The sequence below is a fragment of the Poecilia formosa genome, unplaced genomic scaffold (assembly GCF_000485575.1).
Source record: "Poecilia formosa unplaced genomic scaffold, Poecilia_formosa-5.1.2 Scaffold112, whole genome shotgun sequence".
Classification (NCBI taxonomy): Eukaryota; Metazoa; Chordata; class Actinopteri; order Cyprinodontiformes; family Poeciliidae; genus Poecilia; species Poecilia formosa.
In genome coordinates, this window is record NW_006800051.1 from 1,735,867 (window position 1) to 1,757,680 (window position 21,814).

At 43.0% G+C, this 21,814-nt stretch overlaps 2 protein-coding genes across 8 annotated transcripts; one reads left to right on the plus strand and one right to left on the minus strand.

Annotated features, from left to right (window-relative positions):
- Positions 1-567: 567 nt before the first annotated feature.
- On the plus strand, positions 568-21,678 carry LOC103143490 (lamin-A-like). 7 transcript variants are annotated; one of them, XM_016675353.1, is made up of 14 exons: positions 568-653; positions 4,287-4,354; positions 13,643-13,993; positions 15,580-15,736; positions 15,838-15,963; positions 16,543-16,713; positions 17,191-17,316; positions 17,977-18,197; positions 18,530-18,803; positions 19,664-19,771; positions 19,855-19,974; positions 20,053-20,109; positions 20,954-21,151; positions 21,262-21,678. In XM_016675353.1, the coding sequence occupies exons 3-14, from the start codon at positions 13,656-13,658 to the stop codon at positions 21,295-21,297; spliced, it is 1,932 nt and encodes a 643-aa protein (XP_016530839.1). In that variant the 5' UTR covers positions 568-653; positions 4,287-4,354; positions 13,643-13,655; the 3' UTR covers positions 21,298-21,678. The 7 variants fall into 7 exon arrangements, with proteins under 7 accessions (XP_016530839.1, XP_016530840.1, XP_016530838.1 ...); XM_016675354.1 differs by lacking the exon at positions 568-653 and having other exon boundaries at positions 4,275-4,354; XM_016675352.1 differs by lacking the exons at positions 568-653; positions 4,287-4,354 and adding an exon at positions 9,464-9,748.
- Positions 1,690-9,314, minus strand: usf2 (upstream transcription factor 2, c-fos interacting). The gene is made up of 9 exons (XM_007560057.2): positions 8,726-9,314; positions 8,290-8,333; positions 6,525-6,640; positions 6,314-6,433; positions 5,381-5,622; positions 5,021-5,079; positions 3,126-3,217; positions 2,920-3,048; positions 1,690-1,882 (listed from the first exon to the last, which is right to left on the minus strand). Exons 1-9 carry the CDS (start codon positions 8,761-8,763, stop codon positions 1,793-1,795), a joined length of 930 nt encoding a protein of 309 aa, XP_007560119.1. The 5' UTR covers positions 8,764-9,314; the 3' UTR covers positions 1,690-1,792.
- Positions 21,679-21,814: the final 136 nt, after the last annotated feature.

The following is a 21,814-nucleotide window of genomic DNA, read 5'->3' on the forward strand; positions in this document are numbered from 1 at the left end:
ATGACGCCGCGTAAATTATTTAAACCCGTTTATCAGACCAAAACCGAGCGACTACAGAAGAATAAGAGCCATGTTCGGTCAGTTTGGGTTTTATGGACCTTTCAGAACATTCACCTCTGGAGAGGCGCCGACATTAGCTCCATAGCACGGTTACAAGCTAATCTGTACATGGCTATGCTATGTTAGACATCCGGTCTAGCCAACAGGTGTTCAATGTCTGGTCCTCGGGCCGTTTGCGGGCCTCGGGAGGATTTTGTTTGGCCAGATTTGGGAAATGCTATGCTAACTGTTGACATTGTATTTATATCCACCATTAACTGATAAGTTTCCTACATATATCACAATGATGAACTGGAAGTTAGCAAGTGATTAAACACTACATTCTTAAAATTCAAAATTCAGTTTAATCTTTGATTGCATCTTTCTGCATTTTTGAGTTGGATGTTAGATTCTTTACTGTGGACTGATTGTCCACTTTTCTTTGCTCTGTTTCATTCTCCTACTGCTGTCCAATTTTTAATTCTTCCTGAATCAGTGCTTTTGTGTTTTTCTGTGCATCAGTTCTGTCTTGTCACAACCCAAGTCGGTCGTGAAAGATGACCGCCAACACTGAGCCTGGTTCCGGTTCTGCTGGAAGTTTCTTCCTGTTAAAGGTGAGTTTTCCTCTCTACTGTCGCTGCGTGTTCAGTCAGAAGAATTAGAAAACTTTTCAAAACTCATGACTCGGATTAATTGGAAAGAAAGTATGATTGTTGTAAAGTGCACTGAGATGACATTTAATGTGAATTGGTGTTATATAAATAAACTGAATTAAAATGAAAGTGCAGTCTACAATCAGACAGCAATTACATGAATAATATAAAGATGCTGTTTTTCATGTTTATCTTGGACTTACTGAGCCAAACCTGGAAGTAAATCATTTGTTTCCTAATAAAATGAATTCAAAGGTTTCATGTAACCCAACACCAAGAGGGAAAGACGTCAGCAATGACCTCAGAGAAGCAACTGTTGCTGTCCATCAACATGGGAAGGGGTCAAAGGTCATCTTCAGCCCAACAGCAAGCAAGATGGTGATGATGATATATTTTTCTTTGCTATTTTCCTGAAAACCTGAAGAGAGATTCAGTCAGACATAAATACGTCTGTTTTATTGTGTCAGGATTAGTCATGCCAGTGGTTCTGCATCCAAGCCGCCGTGACTTTCAGTGTGAACAGAAGCTCGTTAGTCGTCAGTACGGCTGGAGGAGCTGATCCCAGATTGTAGAGCGAAAACCCGCCGGTCCTGGCGAGGCGAGGTTCTACTAACGGCATCAGTTAATGCCCAGCAGACAGAGCAGGAACGCTAAAAGTCGTCTCAGAGAGAGATCAGTTTCTGTACACTTCATCCAACAGGGACGAAACCCAACTTCCTACTGAGGTTCTCCACGTCCCGTTACCTGAGCTACGTCAACAACAAAATCTAAAAATAAAAGCCTTCATCTGTGTCAGAGCCCAGCGGCCCGGTCAGAGCCCAGCGGCCCGGTCAGAGCCCAGCGGCCCGGTCAGAGCCCAGCGGCCCGGTCAGAGCCCAGCGGCCCGGTCAGAGTCCAGCGGTCCGGTCAGAGTCCAGCGGCGTCTCAGCGTCCAGGTCACAACCAGTAGCCGGAGTGCAGGAAGAAGCCGAGATGAGGAGGTTGGGAGCCGTGCGCAGGTGAAGAGCTGTCGGGGCGAGGGGCGGCACCGTCCCCGCTCTGGGTCCGGCTCGGTTCCACCAGGATGAAGGGGGTCGTGTTGGTGCTGCGGGGTCCAGCGCTCACTGCGGCGTCTCGTCCCCGTTGACCTCCACGCCGTGCTGCTGCAGCTGCGCTCGGAGCAGAGCGTTCTCGTTCTTCAGCTCCTCCATCTGAAACCAAACACCAAAACTCTCAGCCATCGTTAAGATGATCTGAAGTTTTCTGTAGGCCTGACGCAAAACCTCTGAACCGGAGTGACCAGCGCCATCTTGGTAGGCAAGATGAACCATGGCTTCCAGACCAGCAGAAAGAAAATATTTCGACACTCTTGGCCAATGAGTGTCAAGCTTTCCAAATTCAGGCTTTTAATCAAACCTTATATTGCACTTCACTACAAATATCAAGCACTTTCCAAACCTCCAAGGATTTTCAAGAATATCAAGGACAAAATGGCTGCTGTCGGGTTGACGGGGAATGAGAATGGAAACGTGTCAGACGACGTGGACAAGCCGCCTCTGATCTCACTATGACATAATTCATGACTTGGTGAACATGAAGAGTTTTTGCACCATGGAGGAACTTCACAGCCGCATGCAATCATGTTTAAACGATTTGTAAAGAACGTAGAAACTCTTCATGTGGATAACCAGGTTCTGGTGCCTGGCAGAGTAAATGCATGCAAAGGCCTGTTACAATAAGCAATAAATCACATGATAGATTAAAAGAGCTCAATAATTTACATCTGCATAATTTTGAAACTGGCACTTTTTCTTTGGAGGATAATTTTGCTCATAATGAATTTTATTTGTCGTCTGTTTTATTTATTTAACATGTCTTCTAGTTCCTGTGTTAAATGTCCATTAGAATTTAAAGTTTATTGATCTTTGAGAACGAGTTCTTGCATTATTATGCCGTTACTGGAAAATGGTCTCAAAACAACAACGTTACCGTTTATCACCATAACTTCTGGGTAATTAATCGGCCAGCAATCTTAGTAATTGTGACGGGTCTAATGCTGCCAAACAGCCAGCAACTAAATTCTCAAATGGAAATTATTTTTCTGACTCTGAACTGGAACAAGAAAAGTCTGGTCAGATTTGACTTCAGACAGCGAGGAACACGGCGTATGTAACCTTGTGTAATGAAGCTGGACTGGATTTGGACCCCGTGACCTTTTGACCCCTGGTTGAGCCGGTTGCAGGCTCACCTGTTGCCTGAGCAGCTCGTTGTCCATCTCCACCCGCTCCACCTCCTTGTAGCCGTCCTGCAGCCGCTGGTTGTTCTGCCGCAGCTCCCGGATGTAGTCGCAGGCCTTCGACAGGATGCCTCCTTTGCTCTGAGCGACACACAGATTCACATCGTCAGAAACGCCAGCCGGGTCGGCGCCGGCCGGGTCGGCGCCGGCAGACTCACCGCTCCGGTTCTGGTGTCCACGCTGCAGTCCGGGATCAGCTTCGACAGCGTGACGATCCAGTTGTTGATCTTGTCTCGTCTTCTTCGCTCCACTGCAAAATGAGGGAACCTTTAACTTCAGTTACAGATTATTTCTATTAGAGATGCACTGATCCGACATTCATATCTATATCAATCCCAATATTGAACACAACTCTAGATCAATGTGCCCGATCCATCACAGCAGATCTATTCAGTCTAATTCTATGCTTTATTTATTTTACTTTATATTTGCACTTTTTAACCACTTCAAAGGTTTTTTAATTTTGACTTACAGTTTCAGTTTCTTTGTTATTTATTGTAAATTGGCTGTTATTCTCTGATTTTCACTGACTGAACAAATTAAAGTTGTTTAAAGCATTTTGAACTGCCTGATTGCTGAAAATGTGCTACAGAAATAAAATGACCTTTTTGCACGTTTGACCAAACGAGAGATGATATCGGTGTATTTAAGTGTGATGTGCTGGTGCAGAGTTGGCGAATGAATTTGTAATTAAGTTTCTGTATCGGCCGATTCTGGACCTCAGATATCGGTAAAACGTGGATCGGTGCATCTCTCATTTAGTTGTGAAATTCGGTCACAATGACAATGTTCAGTTGGTTTTGTTGGGATTTTATGTGACAGAGCAACACAACTTAGTGCAGAGGTTTTTAATATTTATTCCTGAACACAACATTCCCGCAGTAAAACACGGTGGCAGCATCATGCTGTGGGCTGGGCTGAAACTGGGCTCTGGTTTTAAATATAACAAATGCAAGTTTGTCCGTTTTTCAGGGAGAAATTTTGTTGAGTTTTCACAACAGAATGACAAAAACATAACGATACATATTTACATCTAATTTTCTTGTTAGTTTGGAGAATTTGCTTTTCTGTAATAAATTTTCCACAGATAATATTGCATTGAAGAAAATGTATTTGTCCTCTATTCTCACAAAAGTTTTATTTTATTTCTTGATTCTAAAACTTATAAATACAAATAAAACAAAAGACGGTTTCCTTCAGTTTGAGGCTCTGAACTGGTTTCCATCGGTGGACGGAGAGCAGAAACGGGTCTTTGGGTCAAGAGAAAACTAATGTCAGCCGTGGAAACTTCACTCCGTTTCTTTCTGCTCTTCCTCCAGAATCTGGATTTACAAATGAAACGCAGAAAAACCACTTTCACCTGAAAACTGGACTCCGGACTTTCATGGTGAGTTTTCACATGTTTTCAGCTCCACTTTGGCAATAAGAACAAAACAAATTAACTAAAAAGTTTTAATTCCCTACATCATCATATTTATTACTGTAGACAGTATTCCACATTCTACAGCAAGGTAAACAAGACAACAACAAAACTATTTTTCATACACTAAATTTTAAATTTCACACAATACTGGACCAAGGAAGTTACAAAGACATCTGAAGAAAACGCTTTCTGGCATTTAGCAGATAGAAATGATTTTGGTAATTAGGGTCAACAGTAACGGACCTGAAACATTTGGTCTGATTTAACTTCAGATAGGGGAAAATTACTTTTATAATCCTTCAGCTGTAATAACGTTTTCCAAATACAGGCTTTTAATCAAACCTTTGATTTTACTTCACTACAAATATCAAGCTCTTTCCAAACCTCCAAGGATTTTCAAGAATATCAAGGACCGACCCGTATAAACCATGGTTCAGTTTCCTCCCACTTCACTGCTAAGCTCTGCTTTGTGTTCGTCTGTCTCTTAAAATCCTAGTAAATATTTAAATTCTCTTGTTGGAACAAAAGGAAATGTAAAAAAAGATGGAGGGTGAATTTCTTTTTGCTTTAATTTACATCCAAACTGGGAGAAAAGTTCAGGAATTGTTCAGTGGAGTAAAAATGACGAACCTTCGTTGTGCTGAGCTCGTCGCCTCTCGTCTCTGGGGGCCCGCGGACCTTCGACCTTCCTGCAGACACAGGAAGCCGTTTCAAACCAGGGTCAGAGAGGAAACCTGCAGCTCCCGAAGCCGCACGAGGGCGACACCTGGTGGTGGGAGGCCTGAACTGCAACCAATCCTGACTAACTCTGGAACCAGAGTTGTTTCACCATCAGGATCGAAGGAAAACAATACGACGCCTGATATTTTCACCCGGATGGACCTGGGAATGCCACTTTAGAGGTTAAGGGTTGAGACGCTGGCCTGACCTTTTGACCTCCTGACCTTTTGCAATGTTTCTGGGAGCGATGGAGGAGGGAAGGTTACTCACGTAGTGTAGGTGTGCGTTCTGGGTGCGATGGTCCGAGGACTCGCCGTCTGCAGAACCTCCGACGGACTCATCATGACGTAAAACTGGCCTCCCGCCTGGGTGATGGCCGGGTCGGCGCCCTGGACCGACACCGCCGTTCCGTCGCTGACGGCGGCCGCGGGAAAATAAGCGAAACGCGTTTCTCCTCCAACGGCGTCCCCACCTGGACTGCCTCCGTTACTGAAGGAGTTCTGGATAACCGCCTGGAAGTCAAAGGCAGGAGGAGGTCAGGACAGCCAGGAATGTTGTCCAGATATTATCCTCCTGTAGCGTCCAGCAGGTCGGCCTCCCCCCTCTGGAGGTCGTTAGCTTTCTGGGAATCAGCTGGTTGGAGCTAAAACCTGATCATCTGCTGGCCTGACTGGGATCTTCTGGGTTTAAATAGATGTGCAGCGGGGGGCTGCTAATAGCAGAGCTATCTATTAGCTTAGCATTTTGCTAACTTAAGCAAATATTTAGTGCACCTGTCTCTCCCTAAGTTAACTTGTAAACTTTCAGTTGAATAACATCTGTGTTGAAGTTTTGGCTGTCGACTGAAGAATTCTTCAAGTAGTTAGCCAGTTAAGCTCATGCTCTTATTCTGAAGGGGCTAAAGGCTGTTCACACAGCATTTCCATTTCCTTTCCTCATGTTGTGTTTTATTCTCCCTCACTAACTGCATTTAAAACAAGAAACTAAAACACATCATGTTCTAACAATATTCCTGTAAGGAATCTGAAAACAGACATTTCTCCTCCTGATGGGGGGGTGCTTATGGTTAGCGCTTTAGGGTTAGCGCAGCTAGCTTCTTAACTAGCTGTGATGAAAATGAGTTCCTGAAGGAATCAAGGTCCTTCAAGAAGAAGTGCTGATCCAGAACACTGTAATGGCCGTCTGGGTTGTTTCTGGACCCACCTGAGCCACGGCTTGAGGAGCTCCGGCGAACGCAGCGGCGGAGACGACGCTGACAGCGCCGGTCGCGTCCGCCGTCGCTTCCAGCTGATCCTCGGTTACCTGAACCACCCGATAGGTCACCTGCAGACGGGGCGTAGAGTTAATCTGTGGTTCTGCAAACGAGAACCGCCTGCTCTCCAGTCTGCTGCAAACACAGAAAACCGAAACTGACCTGTCCGCCGTTGTTCTCGGTGCGGAACTGGTACTGAACGCCGTGGTCCGTGAAGGCGGCCTGGGGGACGCTGGTGATGGTGACCGCTGACTGTCCATCCGTCCCGACAGCTTCTCCTGCAGAAACAACGAGTTCAGAACGAGTTCATGACACTCGGAAAACACAAACGACGATGTTCTCCAAACAGTCTTAAGATGTGAATATCCCTCACACCGACACGAGGATGACGACATATTGTGCAGTGAGCCGCCATGTTGGAATAGAGCAGAAATATCCTTTATCGTCACACACTGGGGAAATTCAGCATCAAGTAGGATTCACAGCAGAATCAAGAAGTGTTAACAACATATGCATAAAAGACAAGATTAAGAAAAATAGTTTGCTGCACAACATAAAAATCCTGTTCTGTCATTAGAAACGAACTCTGATCTAAGACTGAAATGATTAAGGAGATTTATTGATTACTGAAGTAATCATCAGCTAATTCAATGATCAATTAATTGTTAACTGGAGTATACAGAACAAAAAAACAGCAGAGCAAAACATTTTGCATTTCTTTGTCTGTAGATCAGTTCTGCCAGAACTCAGTCAGTTTTAGCTTCACCTGGTTCAGATTCTGCAAATCAATTCAGCACCTTTTACGATAAAAATCCAATAAATAATCAACACATCAGCTGAGCTAGGATTTTCCAGCTGCATTCTTTGCTACAGACGATCAAACATTCACTAAAGCAATGCCGTTATAGACTTTTATGCAATAAGGCATTTATGTTCTTATTTAAAAATTTTATTTCATTTTTCATGTATTTCTATCATGCATGTTTATTTCTGTATTAAAAGACAGACTATGTACAAAATATGATAAATAAAAATAAAATTGTGCAGAAATGCGTCTTAAAACGAGTAAAACTGCAAATAGCGTGTATGTAAACACTTATTGAGTTTGTTGTAGTCGAAGCCACTGTGTTCACCAAGGATGCAGCATCCAAAGTTCATCAGTAAACAGAAATGATTGGAAAATATAAATCCGAGTAGAGCGGCACAGTCTGAACATTTCATCCAGATATTTACTGTAAAAGCAATTAAAAACATTTTCTTTGCAGTGGTTTTGGTCAGCAGTCCAGGCAAATACAGATACTATTTTCAAACAGGCATCTGAAGGACAGCCATTCCATAATAAACTGATTTTTAATCATTGAGCTGCACTTGATCAGATTTTAATGAATTAATATTTACTCATGTTTTCATTTAAACACTAATAATCAGGTTTATAGAGGTTATTAATTTAATTTATTGACAAAACACTCAAAACTCTTCCTGCTATAAGAATATTTTAAAATCAATGCCAGTCTTTTTAATTATGTAACCTGTGGATTATATTATCTGGGGACCAATTATTCCCCAGATGGACATTTTAAACTGGAACTAAGATTAGTAATTTGCCCAAATATGATAAATATTTCCCTCCAAAAGAGAAATCCTTTAAATTTCATTAATTTAATGGTTTGAGGTTATCTCAGATTTCATATCAAATAATTAGATTTGTGTCTTATAAATTACTTTTTTCACTCCTGTGAGGTGTTAGGAGAAGGAATAGGAACACCAGGCCTGGAAAACTGCATGACATGATCTCTGAATGCAGATAATAACCTAAACTCAGCCTGTGTTCATGTTTTTACCAAATAAAACCAGAAACTATATTTGAGATTTTCTTGTTTTCGGTGTAAAAAGCAGCAGATGAGCTGTTTCATGTGGAGCTGCTCACCTTCCTGCAGCTGCACCACTTCTTCTGTTTCCTGTTTGGCGTGACTGAAGCATGAAGAGGAAAAGACACGAATCAGTTTCAACTTGAAATGAACAAAAACAAAAAAAAACAACTCCAAAATATATTAGCATAGCGCCACCAGGTGGACAAATCTGGAGCTGGGTTGCAATGAAATCAAGTTTGTGCATAAGGAGCTGAAAATAGACGTAGCTCAGTATTATGTTTATTCTCCCCTAAATAAAATAAAAATACTTATTGTTAGTGGTTGCAGTTTTAGCAAAAGCCCCCCAAACACATACACACACCGATCCAGCATCACTTAAAAGCGAATTTAATCGGTTTTTAAAAGCTGAGCGGCTCTGGGAGAGAAGCCTGGCTAAGGCCGAGGAAGAGCGCCTGAGGGCGGGCAGGAAGAACCGGAGCAGCCGCCTCTCACCTCACCGAGCCCTCCAGGCTCTGCTCCAGCATCTCCATCAAGCCTTCCCAGGATGGAAGAAACTTCAGCAGCTCGGATGGACGGAGATGGAGGCGCTGATCACGGGGACAAACACCCGGGTCATGTGAGGAAGACAGTCCGGGACACGTGAGCCGCGGAGCGGGCAGGTGAGCAGCTGGAGGCCGCTGAGGAGGCGCTGGGAGCGGGCAGACCGAGAAGGAGCTGCGGTCCGGGGTTCGGTCCACTCCGATCGGGTTTATGGCGGCTGGAAGCACCAACAAAAGCCGGATCCTGGCTGAAAACTCGCGGAACCGGATCTTTTTGTCCTCGCTGTCCTCTAAGAGCTCTGCGGCTGTTTCTGCGCCAAAACTGCGACTCTTAATGCGCCCAATAAGACGCGGAGTGGACTCCTTTGCGCTCCTCAGGACGGCATAAAACCAGTATTTTTTTAATCCCTAAATGTTCATTTTTATGTCTAAAACATAAGATTGTGTTGTTGTAACCACGTGACTCTGATTCAACCCATTTTAAGGCTCAGAAACTGTTCCTGTTGCTGTTTCTGCGGGTTTTTGTGGAATAAAACGGATTTTCTCTCGGATTGTGAACTTTCTGTTCATATACAATCGTGAATATTTTTCTACAAACCTACTCGGCGTGTTTTACTCCACTAATTCGCTGACACTCCGCTCATCAGTGGGTTTTTTTCAGCTTCTTCACTCAGGTGACCACAGAGATCCAATACGGGTTTTCTCACAAACCACATGACAAAAACCAGCCATGTCTGCCAGGAAAAAGCTCCTCACGGCCCAGTTTTATGACAGCCGGGGTCCATTTTAAGTCCCAACCGAACAATAAACCGATATGTGTGATTTCCTGCGCCTCAGGCGTGTTTTCAGCTCTGTTGGAGGTAAATACCCAGGTTTTAGGAGGCAAAGCTGGGACACATTATCGTCGAACAAGCTGCAGTTCATGAAAAGCACCACCAGATGGCGGTGAAGTGCAAACACAAGGGGGAGAGAGAAGATTAGTAAACAGGCCCCCGCCGCCGCCATATTGTTAGTGGCAGTTTGGGTCGGCTCTGTTCCCGGGGTTCTGTTAAAACTCGGTCTGTTGTTAGTAATTTATTAAATATAAGCAACTATGTGATAAAAAACAATGAATATTACAACAATCTTGTTCGAAAAACTGACAGAAAACGAGTCGGTAAATATGTTTCACCAGTGTGGGAACTTGATCTTAAGGTTAAATTTGATAAACTTTAACTCAGATTGTTGCTCCTGTTGTCCCTGTGTGTGTATCTGATCTTCTCCAGCATCACATGAGGCACATGTTTCTGACATTAGATGACACGACTCACAATTTATCGCAATAATGAAGAAGGCCAGAGAGCAAATATTCATTTTTCTGATCAACATCTAAATAATTGGGAAGAAAACAGTATTTGTTCTAAGTTGATGTTAGTTTCAGTTTCTTCTTTGGATCACAATAAAAACAAAACAAAAGGAATTTCAATTCACTTTATTCATAACTGATTTCAACAAGAACATTTGTTTCACAGAACAGTGGAAGAGAAACCAGATCATCCAAATACATCAATACTAATATTAAAGCAATACTACTGGAGCACAGTGAAGTTTAGATTTCCATGAGGAGAGATATATCTGTGTCATATAAGAATGAAAGGAAACTTCAGCAGTGATATTCTTTATTCTATTATATATTCTTCACAGATTCTAAGATGAACTGAAGTCTGGGGAGGTTTTCATGTTTCCTTTGACCAGGAACGCAGAGACTTTCCTTCCAGCGTCATGTAGAGGAACAAACTCCACTGAACTCCTCCTGTTCTTTATTGAAAAATTATGATTTCTACATATTTGTTGAAATCATGTCAGTTTGTTCTCATGTCACTTTGCTAAGACGAGAGTTTTAGCGCTGTCAATCACTCTCATGTACTTGCTGCTAAATGTGCTAATGGTGGACAAACAACTTACCGTTATGTGACATAAGTGGTGTCTGAAACTTAAATAGTGAAATATAGCGCCACCTGGGATTGTAGAGCCAGGACTATTCAGTTTCAGTTTCAGGTCAGGACGACACAGAGAGGTGGATTATTACTTTTTAAAAATATTATTTATTTCCACAAAGGTTAAAAATAGTCCTACAACAATACAACCTAAGCATAAAAGACAATTTACAAACTGGACTAAATACATAATATAGATATATTGCACATTAGCTCATCAAAGGTAAATGGTATCCTCAAACCCAAATAACGAAACATAAAAAATTATTAATGCAAAAGCATTGGAGCCCCCCAAAAACATGCAAAGCAAACGAATAAACAAAATAGCAAAACGACTCATGCAGCAAAATTACAGAAAGGACTGAACCTGGTTGAGTCCTGACCTAAATAAAATAAAATAAAATAAAATGAAATTATAACTGGATGACAACTGAAAGAGGCCTGCAGCAGAAGGACGGGGATAAAACAACGGCTTGTTCAGGAGGAAGCGGCTTTGGCGTTTCTGTGCCCATCATGCGGGTCGGGGGGGGGGGAAACGGACTTGGAGTGAGCCACGGCACAGAGCCCCAAACCTGCTGGACAAGGAAAGGACTTACCCCGGTGAGAGCAGAAGGGAGACCACCCAACCCGACCTCAGACCTGGACCCAAAACAGGCATGATCACTCAGAACCACCTAAAAACCAGACAAAAGGGAGACCACAGTGCCACCCTGGAGGGTTCAGCGCAGACACGGCCGATCCAGACTGTGGTCCGCGGCTCAGAACCGGCACCGTCATCTGAGGCTATGCTAACTAGCCTAGCATTCATAGGCAGTGCTAAAAGCTAGTAGAGAGCCAGGGGGTTAAGACCCGCCCCCTGGCTCTGATTGGTTACTTCCAGTTAGCCTGTGAGAAGGCAGGAGCTTGATTTTGATGCCATGTTGTGACATGACAGTTTCAACAAACATGTAAAACAACATGTTTCATAAAAGTTACTGCAGCTTTAAGAGCTTCAACATGGCGGGTCCTGGCATTAGTGTCAGGTGATCCCAAACATCAGCGGACCTGCAGCAGAATGACAGAAAGAGGGGAAAATGAAGGTTCTGCAATGTCCTAGTCAAAGTCTATACCTCAGCCTGATTGAAATGCTGTAGTTTGAAGCAGTACTGAAGAGTGAAGCTAAATTCCTCCACTGCTGAGAGTGACTGCTGCTGAAGGAGGGGTAGCCCCATGTTTCACTTAAGTCTCTGTTAAATAAACTTTACAGTCGACTTCAAAGAGAAAAAACTGGAAGAATCAAGTCCAAGAGCTCCAAGAGGAGGATTGTTTCCAGTTTGCGCTGACTCAGTTAGTGTAATTATAAACTCCATCCTGTGTTTGGTTGAGCCCTGGTGACTCATCCATTCAGGCTCCCACAGCAGAACAACCACCTACCAAGTGCCAAAGTTGGGGCCAGCCTCCCTCCTCTCCACCCATCTCATTCTTTCCTACACGGGCACTCGCATCCATCTGCAGACGCTCAGTAACACACCCAGCAGCCAGGAGAACAGTGCTCCGGTCCGAAGACACTCAGAAGAACCAGCAAACAAGTCGGGGAAGATCGACGAGTAGTTTCCGCTTCATCTAGCAGGATTTAGAAAAGGTAAAACCGACTTTTGGTGCAGAGATGCTGCATTTTTTTCATTTTAGGGTGGAGTCGCTGACCCCTCCCATGACTCTGGATTAACGAGGTCTTTTGTGTTTCATGCACTGACCAGAGCAGAGATGGACTTAGAAACTTCTGCAGGATTTACTCCTTAAAGCAAAGATGTGAGATTTTCCCTGGATTTACTCCAAGCAAAGAAGAGCAGGACAAAACTTTTATTTAAACAAGATTATTAATAGTTAACTTAGTGAAGCTAATTAGCTTCATGAAGGGGATGAATCCAACAAATGCTGGTTGATTTATATTCCTCTCATACTAAGAATGCTTCTAGAGGCACTTTGATATCATCTAGTGGTCAGAGTGTGAACTACACGTTGTTCATGGAAGCGGAAGTACGCATTGAGCTGATAAACTCGGTAATAATCTAAACCCTGAGCTAGGTTCTGCAATACAAATATATTTAGGTTGACTGGTATCTTTTACATTTTATATAACAAGATATAGAACATGTGACCAAAATTCTAAAAGTTGTTTCTAAATTTGGGTTTGAAGCTTTTTAGCGACACTCGGCAGCTAGAGAATGTAAATGAGTAATGACAAGTAGTAATATTAACAAGCAGTATGTAAATTATATGCAGGTATTTTGATTATTTAACTTTGAATCAACAAGAACAATTATATATCCATCCATCCATTTTCTGTACACCTTTGTCCCAAGTGGGGTCGGGAGAAAATATATAAATATTGACAAATAAATTTTTTTACAAGCATGTGTAATTTTTATCTTGAAAGAGGAAAAAAAAGCTTCTATAAAAGTACAGTGAAGGGATTTTTCAGTGTTTAACTGAACTGAAAACACTAAGACAGAAACCAATGACTGTTCAAAAATATATGTTGAAATTGAATTTGTAAAAGTGATTTCTGCTGCAGAAAGCGACGAGGAGTTCCTGGAACTCTGCAGTAATGAGATTTAGATGTATTTGAAACACTGTAATGATGAAAAAGCAATGATTTTTCAGAAGCATATATTTAGATTCAATTTATAGTCTTGTTTGAGAATAGCATCAATAAAATAATGTACATAGTTAGACTGAACAGTCTGTTTTACTCCTTAAGAGCCTAGTGTCGCTAATTAGCATCATAGCTAAATCTATACTAATGGAAGGTGTCATTTTCAGGTAATTTAGCATCCAACTTAATGACAATATTTTACACTACTGGATATGAATTGAGGCCTTAAGGGGTTAAGCTGACGTTTTGTCATCAACAGGCTCTGAGGTGAAATGGCGACACCCAAAAACACTCCCAGAGGCGGAAGCACCCCGCTGTCCCCCAACCGCATCACGCGGCTGCAGGAGAAGGAGGACCTCTCCAACCTCAACGACCGTCTGGCCGTCTACATTGACAAGGTGCGCTTCCTGGAGGCGGAGAACGCCGGCCTGCGTCTGCGCATCACCGAGTCTGAGACGGAGGTGACCCGGGAGCTGACGGGCCTGAAGACCGCCTACGAGACCGAGCTGGCCGACGCCCGGCAGACTCTGGACTCGGTGGCCAAGGAGCGGGCGAGGCTCCAGCTGGAGCTGGGCAAAGTCAGGGAGGACCACAAGGAGCTGAAGGCCAGGTGGGTTCATAGTCACACTCCGTAACAAAGAAAGATGTCACAATGTTTTCATGAACTACACATTTTAAGATCAGTTCCAGTCTCATGGGGGATACAGTTGATTTTTCCAACTTGAAAAACTTGGTAAAAGTTGGACCTCATTTTATTTAAAGGTGCCCTGCTGCTCCTGGGGCCCTAAATCTGTTAAACACGCCCCTGCTTGTTTGTTACATCAACATTTTTACAGTTAAAACTGAAAAATTTCAATCAAAACACCAAAAATGACAAAGCCTGACGTTCAGAAACAACCCAGTTTCCCCAGAAACGGCTGCAGAAACATCTGATTATCATTTTTATTAATAAATCCTTCTAACCCAGAAATAAATTCACAGATACAAAACATTTCATGGGAGTTTCTGTGAACAAAATGTTTTCTATGCACAGAAGATTATTTCTGTATCTGAAGATCATGAGACATCGGAGAGCCTGGAGGTTTGGTTAATGGCTGCTGAATGACGCAGATGGTGCTAGACTAAAAGCAAACATTGCATAATTTAGTGGATTTAAACTTTAATCTTGTTTTACGGATATGCTTACTGGTTGAAATATGTTGTGTAGTAAGTTTAGTAAGTTTAGTTTCCATTTCTTTTTGGTTTATTTGACTCTTTTCTGCACAGACATGCTAACATTTAATCCATAAATTTAGATTTACACTAGAATTAGAGTGAAATAAAGTGTGCAGCTCATCTGCTCCGTCCCGCCTCATCCAGACCCAGTGACTAACTCTTTCCTCCTCCTCCTCCTCCTCCTCCTCCTCCTCCATCTTCATCATTATATACGTGGCAGAGTCTCCGGCTGCACATTTTCCTGCTCGTTTTTCCATAAATATTGGGAAAACCTGAGTGTATGTGTGTGTGTGTCTGTGTGTGTGTTGGGTGGGGCCAAGTTGTTGCCATGACAACTAAACACCAGCGGCTGTGGCTTGTGGTTACCGGATTCATGGGACCAGCGCCGTGGACGGTGAGTCATCGGCAGCGAAGGCTCTCCTCTGGTTCTGGTTTTACAGGGGCGGAGCCGAGGGGTGGCCGGGCGGGGCCTGGCTCTCTCCCACTCTGCCTATGCTGGGTTAAAAATAGATCTGCTTGTATTTTTATCATGTAGTAAGGCATCAGGCGTCTTGATGTGGAAATAGATAAAAAAACTTTTACATTTATCATAACAGTTCATAGTTTTCTTCCATTGCAACAACATTAGTTACAATTAAGCGCAACAAACATAGTAACAAGTAGGTAGTAAATAGATATTATCAAATTAGTATTGCGCAATCAAGTTTTTGGTTTTTGAAGATTTCTCTTTTGGAAAATTTGCATTTTTTTGTGCCATTTCCATTCTTTATTTTCAGTTTTAATACTTTTATTTCAGTTAAAGAAAATTTTCTCAGTTTCAAATTGTTCTTTTGATCAAACATTATGGCCCCCGTTTACAATCCCAGCTTCAGCAGCTTCTTCCAGAAGGTGGTGGGTCCGGACCGGACCGGACCGGACCGGATGCTCTCCGCAGAGCCTCGCCAGCGGCTCAGAGTCAGACGGCTGTTTTCGTCGTTGCAGGAACACCAAGAAGGAGTCGGAGCTGGCGGCTGCCCTGCAGAGGCTCAGAGACCTGGAGGCTCTGCTGAACTCCAAGGACGCCTCTCTGACGACGGCTCTGGGAGAGAAACGCAGTCTGGATGCGGAGAACCGGGACCTGAAGGCCCAGGTGGCGAAGGTAGGACCCAGTGCAGCTGGGGCCTCGGGACGGTGGCCCTCCGGCAGTGTCAGAGCGGATGTTGTTGGATCGTTAGGTTCTGATCGGGTTTTCTGTCCCAGCTGGAGGCCAGTTTGGGCGATGCGAAGAAGCAGCTGCAGGACGAGATGCTGCGCCGGGTGGATGGAGAGAACCGGATCCAGACGCTGAAGGAGGAGCTGGACTTTCAGAAGAACCTTTACTCTGAGGTAACATCAGTGTGTGACCTGATGTCCTGGTGATTTATTTATTTATTTATTTATTTATTTATTTATTTATTTATTTATAAATTATAAATATGATTTATTTATTTCACTTCATTACATTCCATTATTTTTTATTTTTATATTTTATTCATTCATTTTTCATTAATGTCTCTATTTTTTCATTTATAATAATTATTTTATCCATTATTTGGCTATGTACTTATTATACGTTTGGTTTATTTCTTTATAAATACATTAATTTTTAAATTTTAATAATTAAATAAAATGTAATAATTATACATATATTTTTTACAGAATTTATTATTTAACTTTTTACATTTTACTCATTTATTTTTCATTTATCTATATTATTATTATTATTATTATTATTATTATTAATAATAATTTTCTTTTTATAATTGTTTAAATATTTAACATTTTATTTTATTCATGTCGTTTTTACTTATTACTAGCTCACGGTAATAGTAGTCACTAAATTTTATTTAAGTTTATATTTGTATATAAATGTAGGTATTTATTTGTGTATTTTTCATATTTTTGCATTTGGTTTTTGTTTTCCAGGAGCTGCGGGAGACGAAGCGTCGCCACGAGTCCCGCATGGTGGAGCTGGATAACGGCCACCAGCAGGAGTTTGAGAGCAAACTGGCCGAAGCGCTGGCAGAGATGCGCAGCCAGCATGAGCTGCAGATTAAACTGTACAAGGAGGAGGTAGAGAAGACCTACAACACCAAGGTTGGTCCAAACCTGCAGGATGACGGCTGAACACCGGAACCAAGGTGTTGCAATGGCCTAGTCAAAGTCCAGACCAGGAGACAAAGTTTATGGAGATAAATTAATGCCATGAAGTTTGTCCAAAAGAAAAATAGTTAGAAACTTGCAGAAAAAAATGTAAACTGAAAAATGATTTGAAACTAAAAATAATTTTAACAACAAAAAAAAAAATCTAAGAATTTTTAGAAACTGAAAAAAAAAAAAAAAAAAAATCATGGAACTGAAAAAAACTTTAAAAAGTAGTCCAGATTAATTTTTCAGTTTTAAATCTTATTTTATTTAGTTTCAAAAATATTTTTCAGTTTAAAATATTTTTTTCCAGTTGTTTTCTTAAATAAACTTTATGTCCCTGCTGTAGCTCCATAGAAGGTTGTTTTGGCTGAATGAAGCCAGGCGTGGCGTTTCTGACGGATCCTCCATCTTGTTTCCACCCGGCAGCTGGAGAGCGCCCGTCAGTCCGCGGACAGGAGCAGCCACCTGGTCGGCGCCGCCCACGAGGAGCTGCAGCAGACCCGGATCCGCCTGGAGTCCACGTCCGCCCAGCTCAGCCAGCTGCAGAAACAGGTCCGCTCCAACAGGGCCGCAGCAAGCCATCTGGGGGCCTGGGCACAGTTTAACTCGGGGTTCCCCTCCTTACCAACCCTGCACAAACAACATAATACCAAGGATGTTTGACTAGTTTCTTATATCTTAGTACACTTGCAATAAGACGAAATTAGATTATGTTTCCTGCAACATGGGTAAATAATAACAGAGACATGACATGCCAGTGGAACTATTACTTTTTCATCTCTGTTACTGACTTAAAACAAGCACCTAAATCTGGCCAAATAGTTACTTATAAATCAGTTTTGTCTTATTTCAAGTGTACTAAGATATTTGCACCAGAAACTAAACATCTGGTAAGACTTAGTGTTTTTTGCAGTGTACGTCATACTTCTGTTACTTCTGGTTGTTGATTTTATCCTTACAGGCGTAGCAAACCAGCAAAGATGCTCTAATTAATTAGCATTTTGAAGTTCAGAGTGGTAAATAAGAATGACGTGTTAATTCAGCTATGTGAAAGTCACATCTGCAGACAAAGGCTGAATTTACAGAGAGGAAGTTAACAAGTTTGATGTCTTTTGTTTTAAAATTTAGAACAAAAAGTGTAGGTAGTGCAATCACTACAAAGTGCTCTTGGGGGCCCCCTGGTGGCTTCATCAGTCTGAATCTGTGGTGCAGCTGGCGGCCCGCGAGGCGAAGCTGAGGGAGCTGGAGGACGCCCTGTCGCGGGAGCGGGACACGACCCGCCGGCTGCTGGGGGAGAAGGACCGGGAGATGGCGGAGATGAGGCAGCGCATGCAGCAGCAGCTGGACGAGTACCAGGAGCTGCTGGACGTGAAGCTGGCTCTGGACATGGAGATCTGCGCCTACAGGAAGCTGCTGGAGGGAGAGGAGGAGAGGTAGCTTCAGCCGCCTATTATGTATTTTCCAGGCATGTTTCCATCTTACAGCACAATCCAGTAACTATATTACCTTCGGTTGTTATAGAAATTCTATACTTCTATATCAAATATGACTTAAAAGAAATCTTCAACTTACATTACCGGTGTCAGGTTGGGTTGGCTGCCTGGCATTTCCTTAAATAAAAAACACCAAAGAATTATTAAAATATGAAAAATTAAACGGAATAAAATCTGTTTTTGATTTGATTTGATTTGATTTTGAATTGATCGAGTTTCCAGGACCTTGGATTAGATTTTTTCTGTTCCTCTGATGAACGTTTGTCCTGCAGGCTGCGTCTGTCCCCCAGCCCTCCTCCCACCAGAGTGACAGGAAGCCGCTCCTCCACCTCCGTGGCCCACTCCCGCTCCATCCACGGCAGCGCTCGCAGCTCCCCGGCAAAGAGGCGCCGCCACAACGACACCGACAGCGAGGCGTCCAGCTTCGCCGGCGGAGCCGTAGCGCGCACCCGCATCACCCAGCAGGCCTCGGCCAGCGGGCGGGTCACTGTGGACGAGGTGGACCTGGATGGGAAGTTCGTCCGACTCAGCAACAAGGCGGATGAGGTGAGAGAGTGGAAAACAGCTTATGGTGTTCCTCAGGGATCCGTCCTGGCCTCCCTCTTCTTTATCGTCAACAGTCTCAATCAGCTGCATACTTTTTTAGTTTTTGGTTAACTGGTTCTGAACATTATTGCCAAAATCCAGACTGAAAGGATCTGAGCTGAAATGTTAGCAGGTTTCAGAACAAAAGCAACAGAGTGAGGACACAACAGCCAAACTGTTCCCAGGGGTTTGCTTTTTAAACAAAGAAAAACAACTCTTACTGAAAAATTCAAGATGGCAGCCATTTTTCAAGATGGAGAATATATGTTTGCACTAAAATCGGCAGTACTTATTGCCGGTGGCGAACGCAGCTAAACAAAAACTTAGGTTCACTGAACACTAATCCACTAAACAAGTACATCAACTCCGCTGACGCTAAAATGCTAAACACATATAAAAATGAGCAGAAGCTAATGCTAACCATGCAGACGTCCGCATCTTCACCTCCTTCCAGCTGACGACTGGTGTGAGACTCGCTAACAGTCCTGTTTCTGATTCTGTTGACCAAAGTAAAAACAAATAATGTGACTCAAAGTTCATCCAAGTCATGAAAATGGGGAACAATTAATGGGAATAATTGATTTAAAAGGCTTAAAAATGGCAGCCATCTTGAAAAATGATGGAAGCTTGTTTTTATTGACTCAAACAATAAAAACAGCTTTGTGCATTTTTATGCACAAAGCTGTTCCTTTGAGTCTCAGGGTTTGGAAACTCTGTGTTTGATTATGCTGCCCCCTATTGGTGGAAGTAGCTTCCAAACATCTGCTCCTCTCTGACTCCTCCTTCATGTTTTCTGTCCCGTTTGTTTGTCCGTCCTGCAGGACCAGAATCTGGGGAACTGGCAGCTGAAGCGGCAGATCGGATCCAACTCTCCGATCATCTTCAAGTTCCCGGCTAAGTTCACCCTGAAGGCCGGTCAGAGAGTCACGGTAGGCATCGTCTTTACGCTCCACCCCGACCAGCCAATCAGCTCTCAGCTGTTCTAACTGTCTGCCATGTTGGCCGGGGTCAGATCTGGGCCTCTAGCTCTGGAGGAGTCCACAACCCTCCTTCAGACCTGCTGTGGAAGACCCAGAGCTCCTGGGGAACCGGAGACCAGTTCCAGACCACCCTGATCAGCGCCAGTGGAGAGGTAGTGAAAACCAGAAGCTGCCAGGTTTTAAAGCTGCAAAGTTCATGTAAGTTCATGAAAAATGTGTTTTCCTACCAGGAGATGGCCATGAGGAAGGTAACCCGCACTCAGTTTGAAGATGAAGATGAAGACATGGTGAGAGGAACAGCTCGAACTTTTACGATGTTTCCTACCTGATAGTCCAGTAAACCCGGTTTTATTGGGACCAAATCTTCATCACCTGTTCCACCTCCAGCTGCTGTGGCTCTGAGCCAAACCAACCTGTTCCCCTCCTGGCCTGTGGGGGCGCTGCACCAAGAACCACTGAAGGAAACGACACAGAAACCTCTGAAGACACTGAGAGCAACTTCCTTCTTCACCAGATGGAAACAAGATGGAGATTTTAGCATTTGGAGGATTTATCTTTAGTCTTTGGCTAAAGACCAAAGACAATTCTCTTTCTACCGCTAGGCTAGCATGTTAGCTTTGGTTGTATTTACCCAGAATGCCCTGCGCTGTAGTCCACTTCCTGCGTTTGGAGCAGTTTCTGGTCCTCTTGGCTTTCACATATGCATTCAAATCAAACCCAGAGTTTGATTATGCAGTCACAAGAGCCATGTGCAGACCGCTTTAATCCAACTCCAGTCCATCTGTCTAGTCAAAGCCTGGTCCGGTTGGTGAGGTGTGAATGCTCATCGAATTGTTGTTCTCCAACCACTAAAATCTGACGCCTCCATCTTGTTTCCATCTGGTGAAGAAGGAAGTTGCTCTCAGTGTCTTCAGAGGTTTTTGTGTCGTTTCCTTCAGTGGTTCTTGGTGCAGCGCCCCCACAGGCCAGGAGGGGAACAGGTTGGTTTGACTCAGAGCCACAGCAGCTGGAGGAGGAGCAGATGATGGTGTTTTGAACCAAGTCTACTGAACTATTAGGTGTGAAAACAGCCTTAGAGTCAGACAATTTCTTACTCTTACTTGACCTGGTTGAATTTCCTGTCTTCTCCAGCAGGTGGCTCACAGCACCTGCGCAGACGGCGAGTACAACCTGCGCAGCCGGACCGTCCTCTGCGGCTCCTGTGGACTTCCGTCTGACAAATCCAGCAACTGCTCCGTGTCGTCTGTGTCCCGCTCGTTCCGCAGCGGAGGAATTTCCGAAGGATTGGTGCCACAGTCGTATGTGTTCAGCAGCAGCACACCTCGTAAGGTAGACGTCCGCCCATCGCTGTAATGTTCAGAGGTGTCTGGGCTTTGTTTGAGCCTTTTTTGAGCTTTGAGTTGTTCTCTCTGACCTTTTCAAACTGTGTTTTCTTCCAGACTGGATCCAGGATGGAGAGCTGTCCGATCATGTGAACACATCGACCAATGAAGAAGTTTACATTTTATCTGAGTAGTGTGTAGAAAGTATTAGCTTTTAGTTTTCTTTTTATACTTTTAACATTTTTCAGGTTGTAATAATTCTGACTTTTATATTAATTTCCATTGTGCACCCATGCATGCTTAAAGATATGACTTGACTTATGGTTAAAAGTTTAGTTTTTCCTTTAAGAAAAACTAAGAGGAAATGTTTTTGTATGTTTTTTTCCTTTTATATTCAATTCTGTTTCTGGTCTTTCAGCTTCAGTTAAATCTGACTGGTGTCATTATCAGTAACATTATTTTAGCTAAACTGGGCTACATAACTGCAGAAAATGTATTTTCCTGATATAAATAAAAATATTTTCTAAAAATTTATTTTTGAAATTTTGTTCATCTCTCTTTGTTAGCGAACCATTAAAATGTGATTTTATATAAATGGGCTCCTCACGACACTGACAAAATTAATTTGAATCTATAAAAACAAGGTTCCTGGGATATTTTTTGGTTGTTA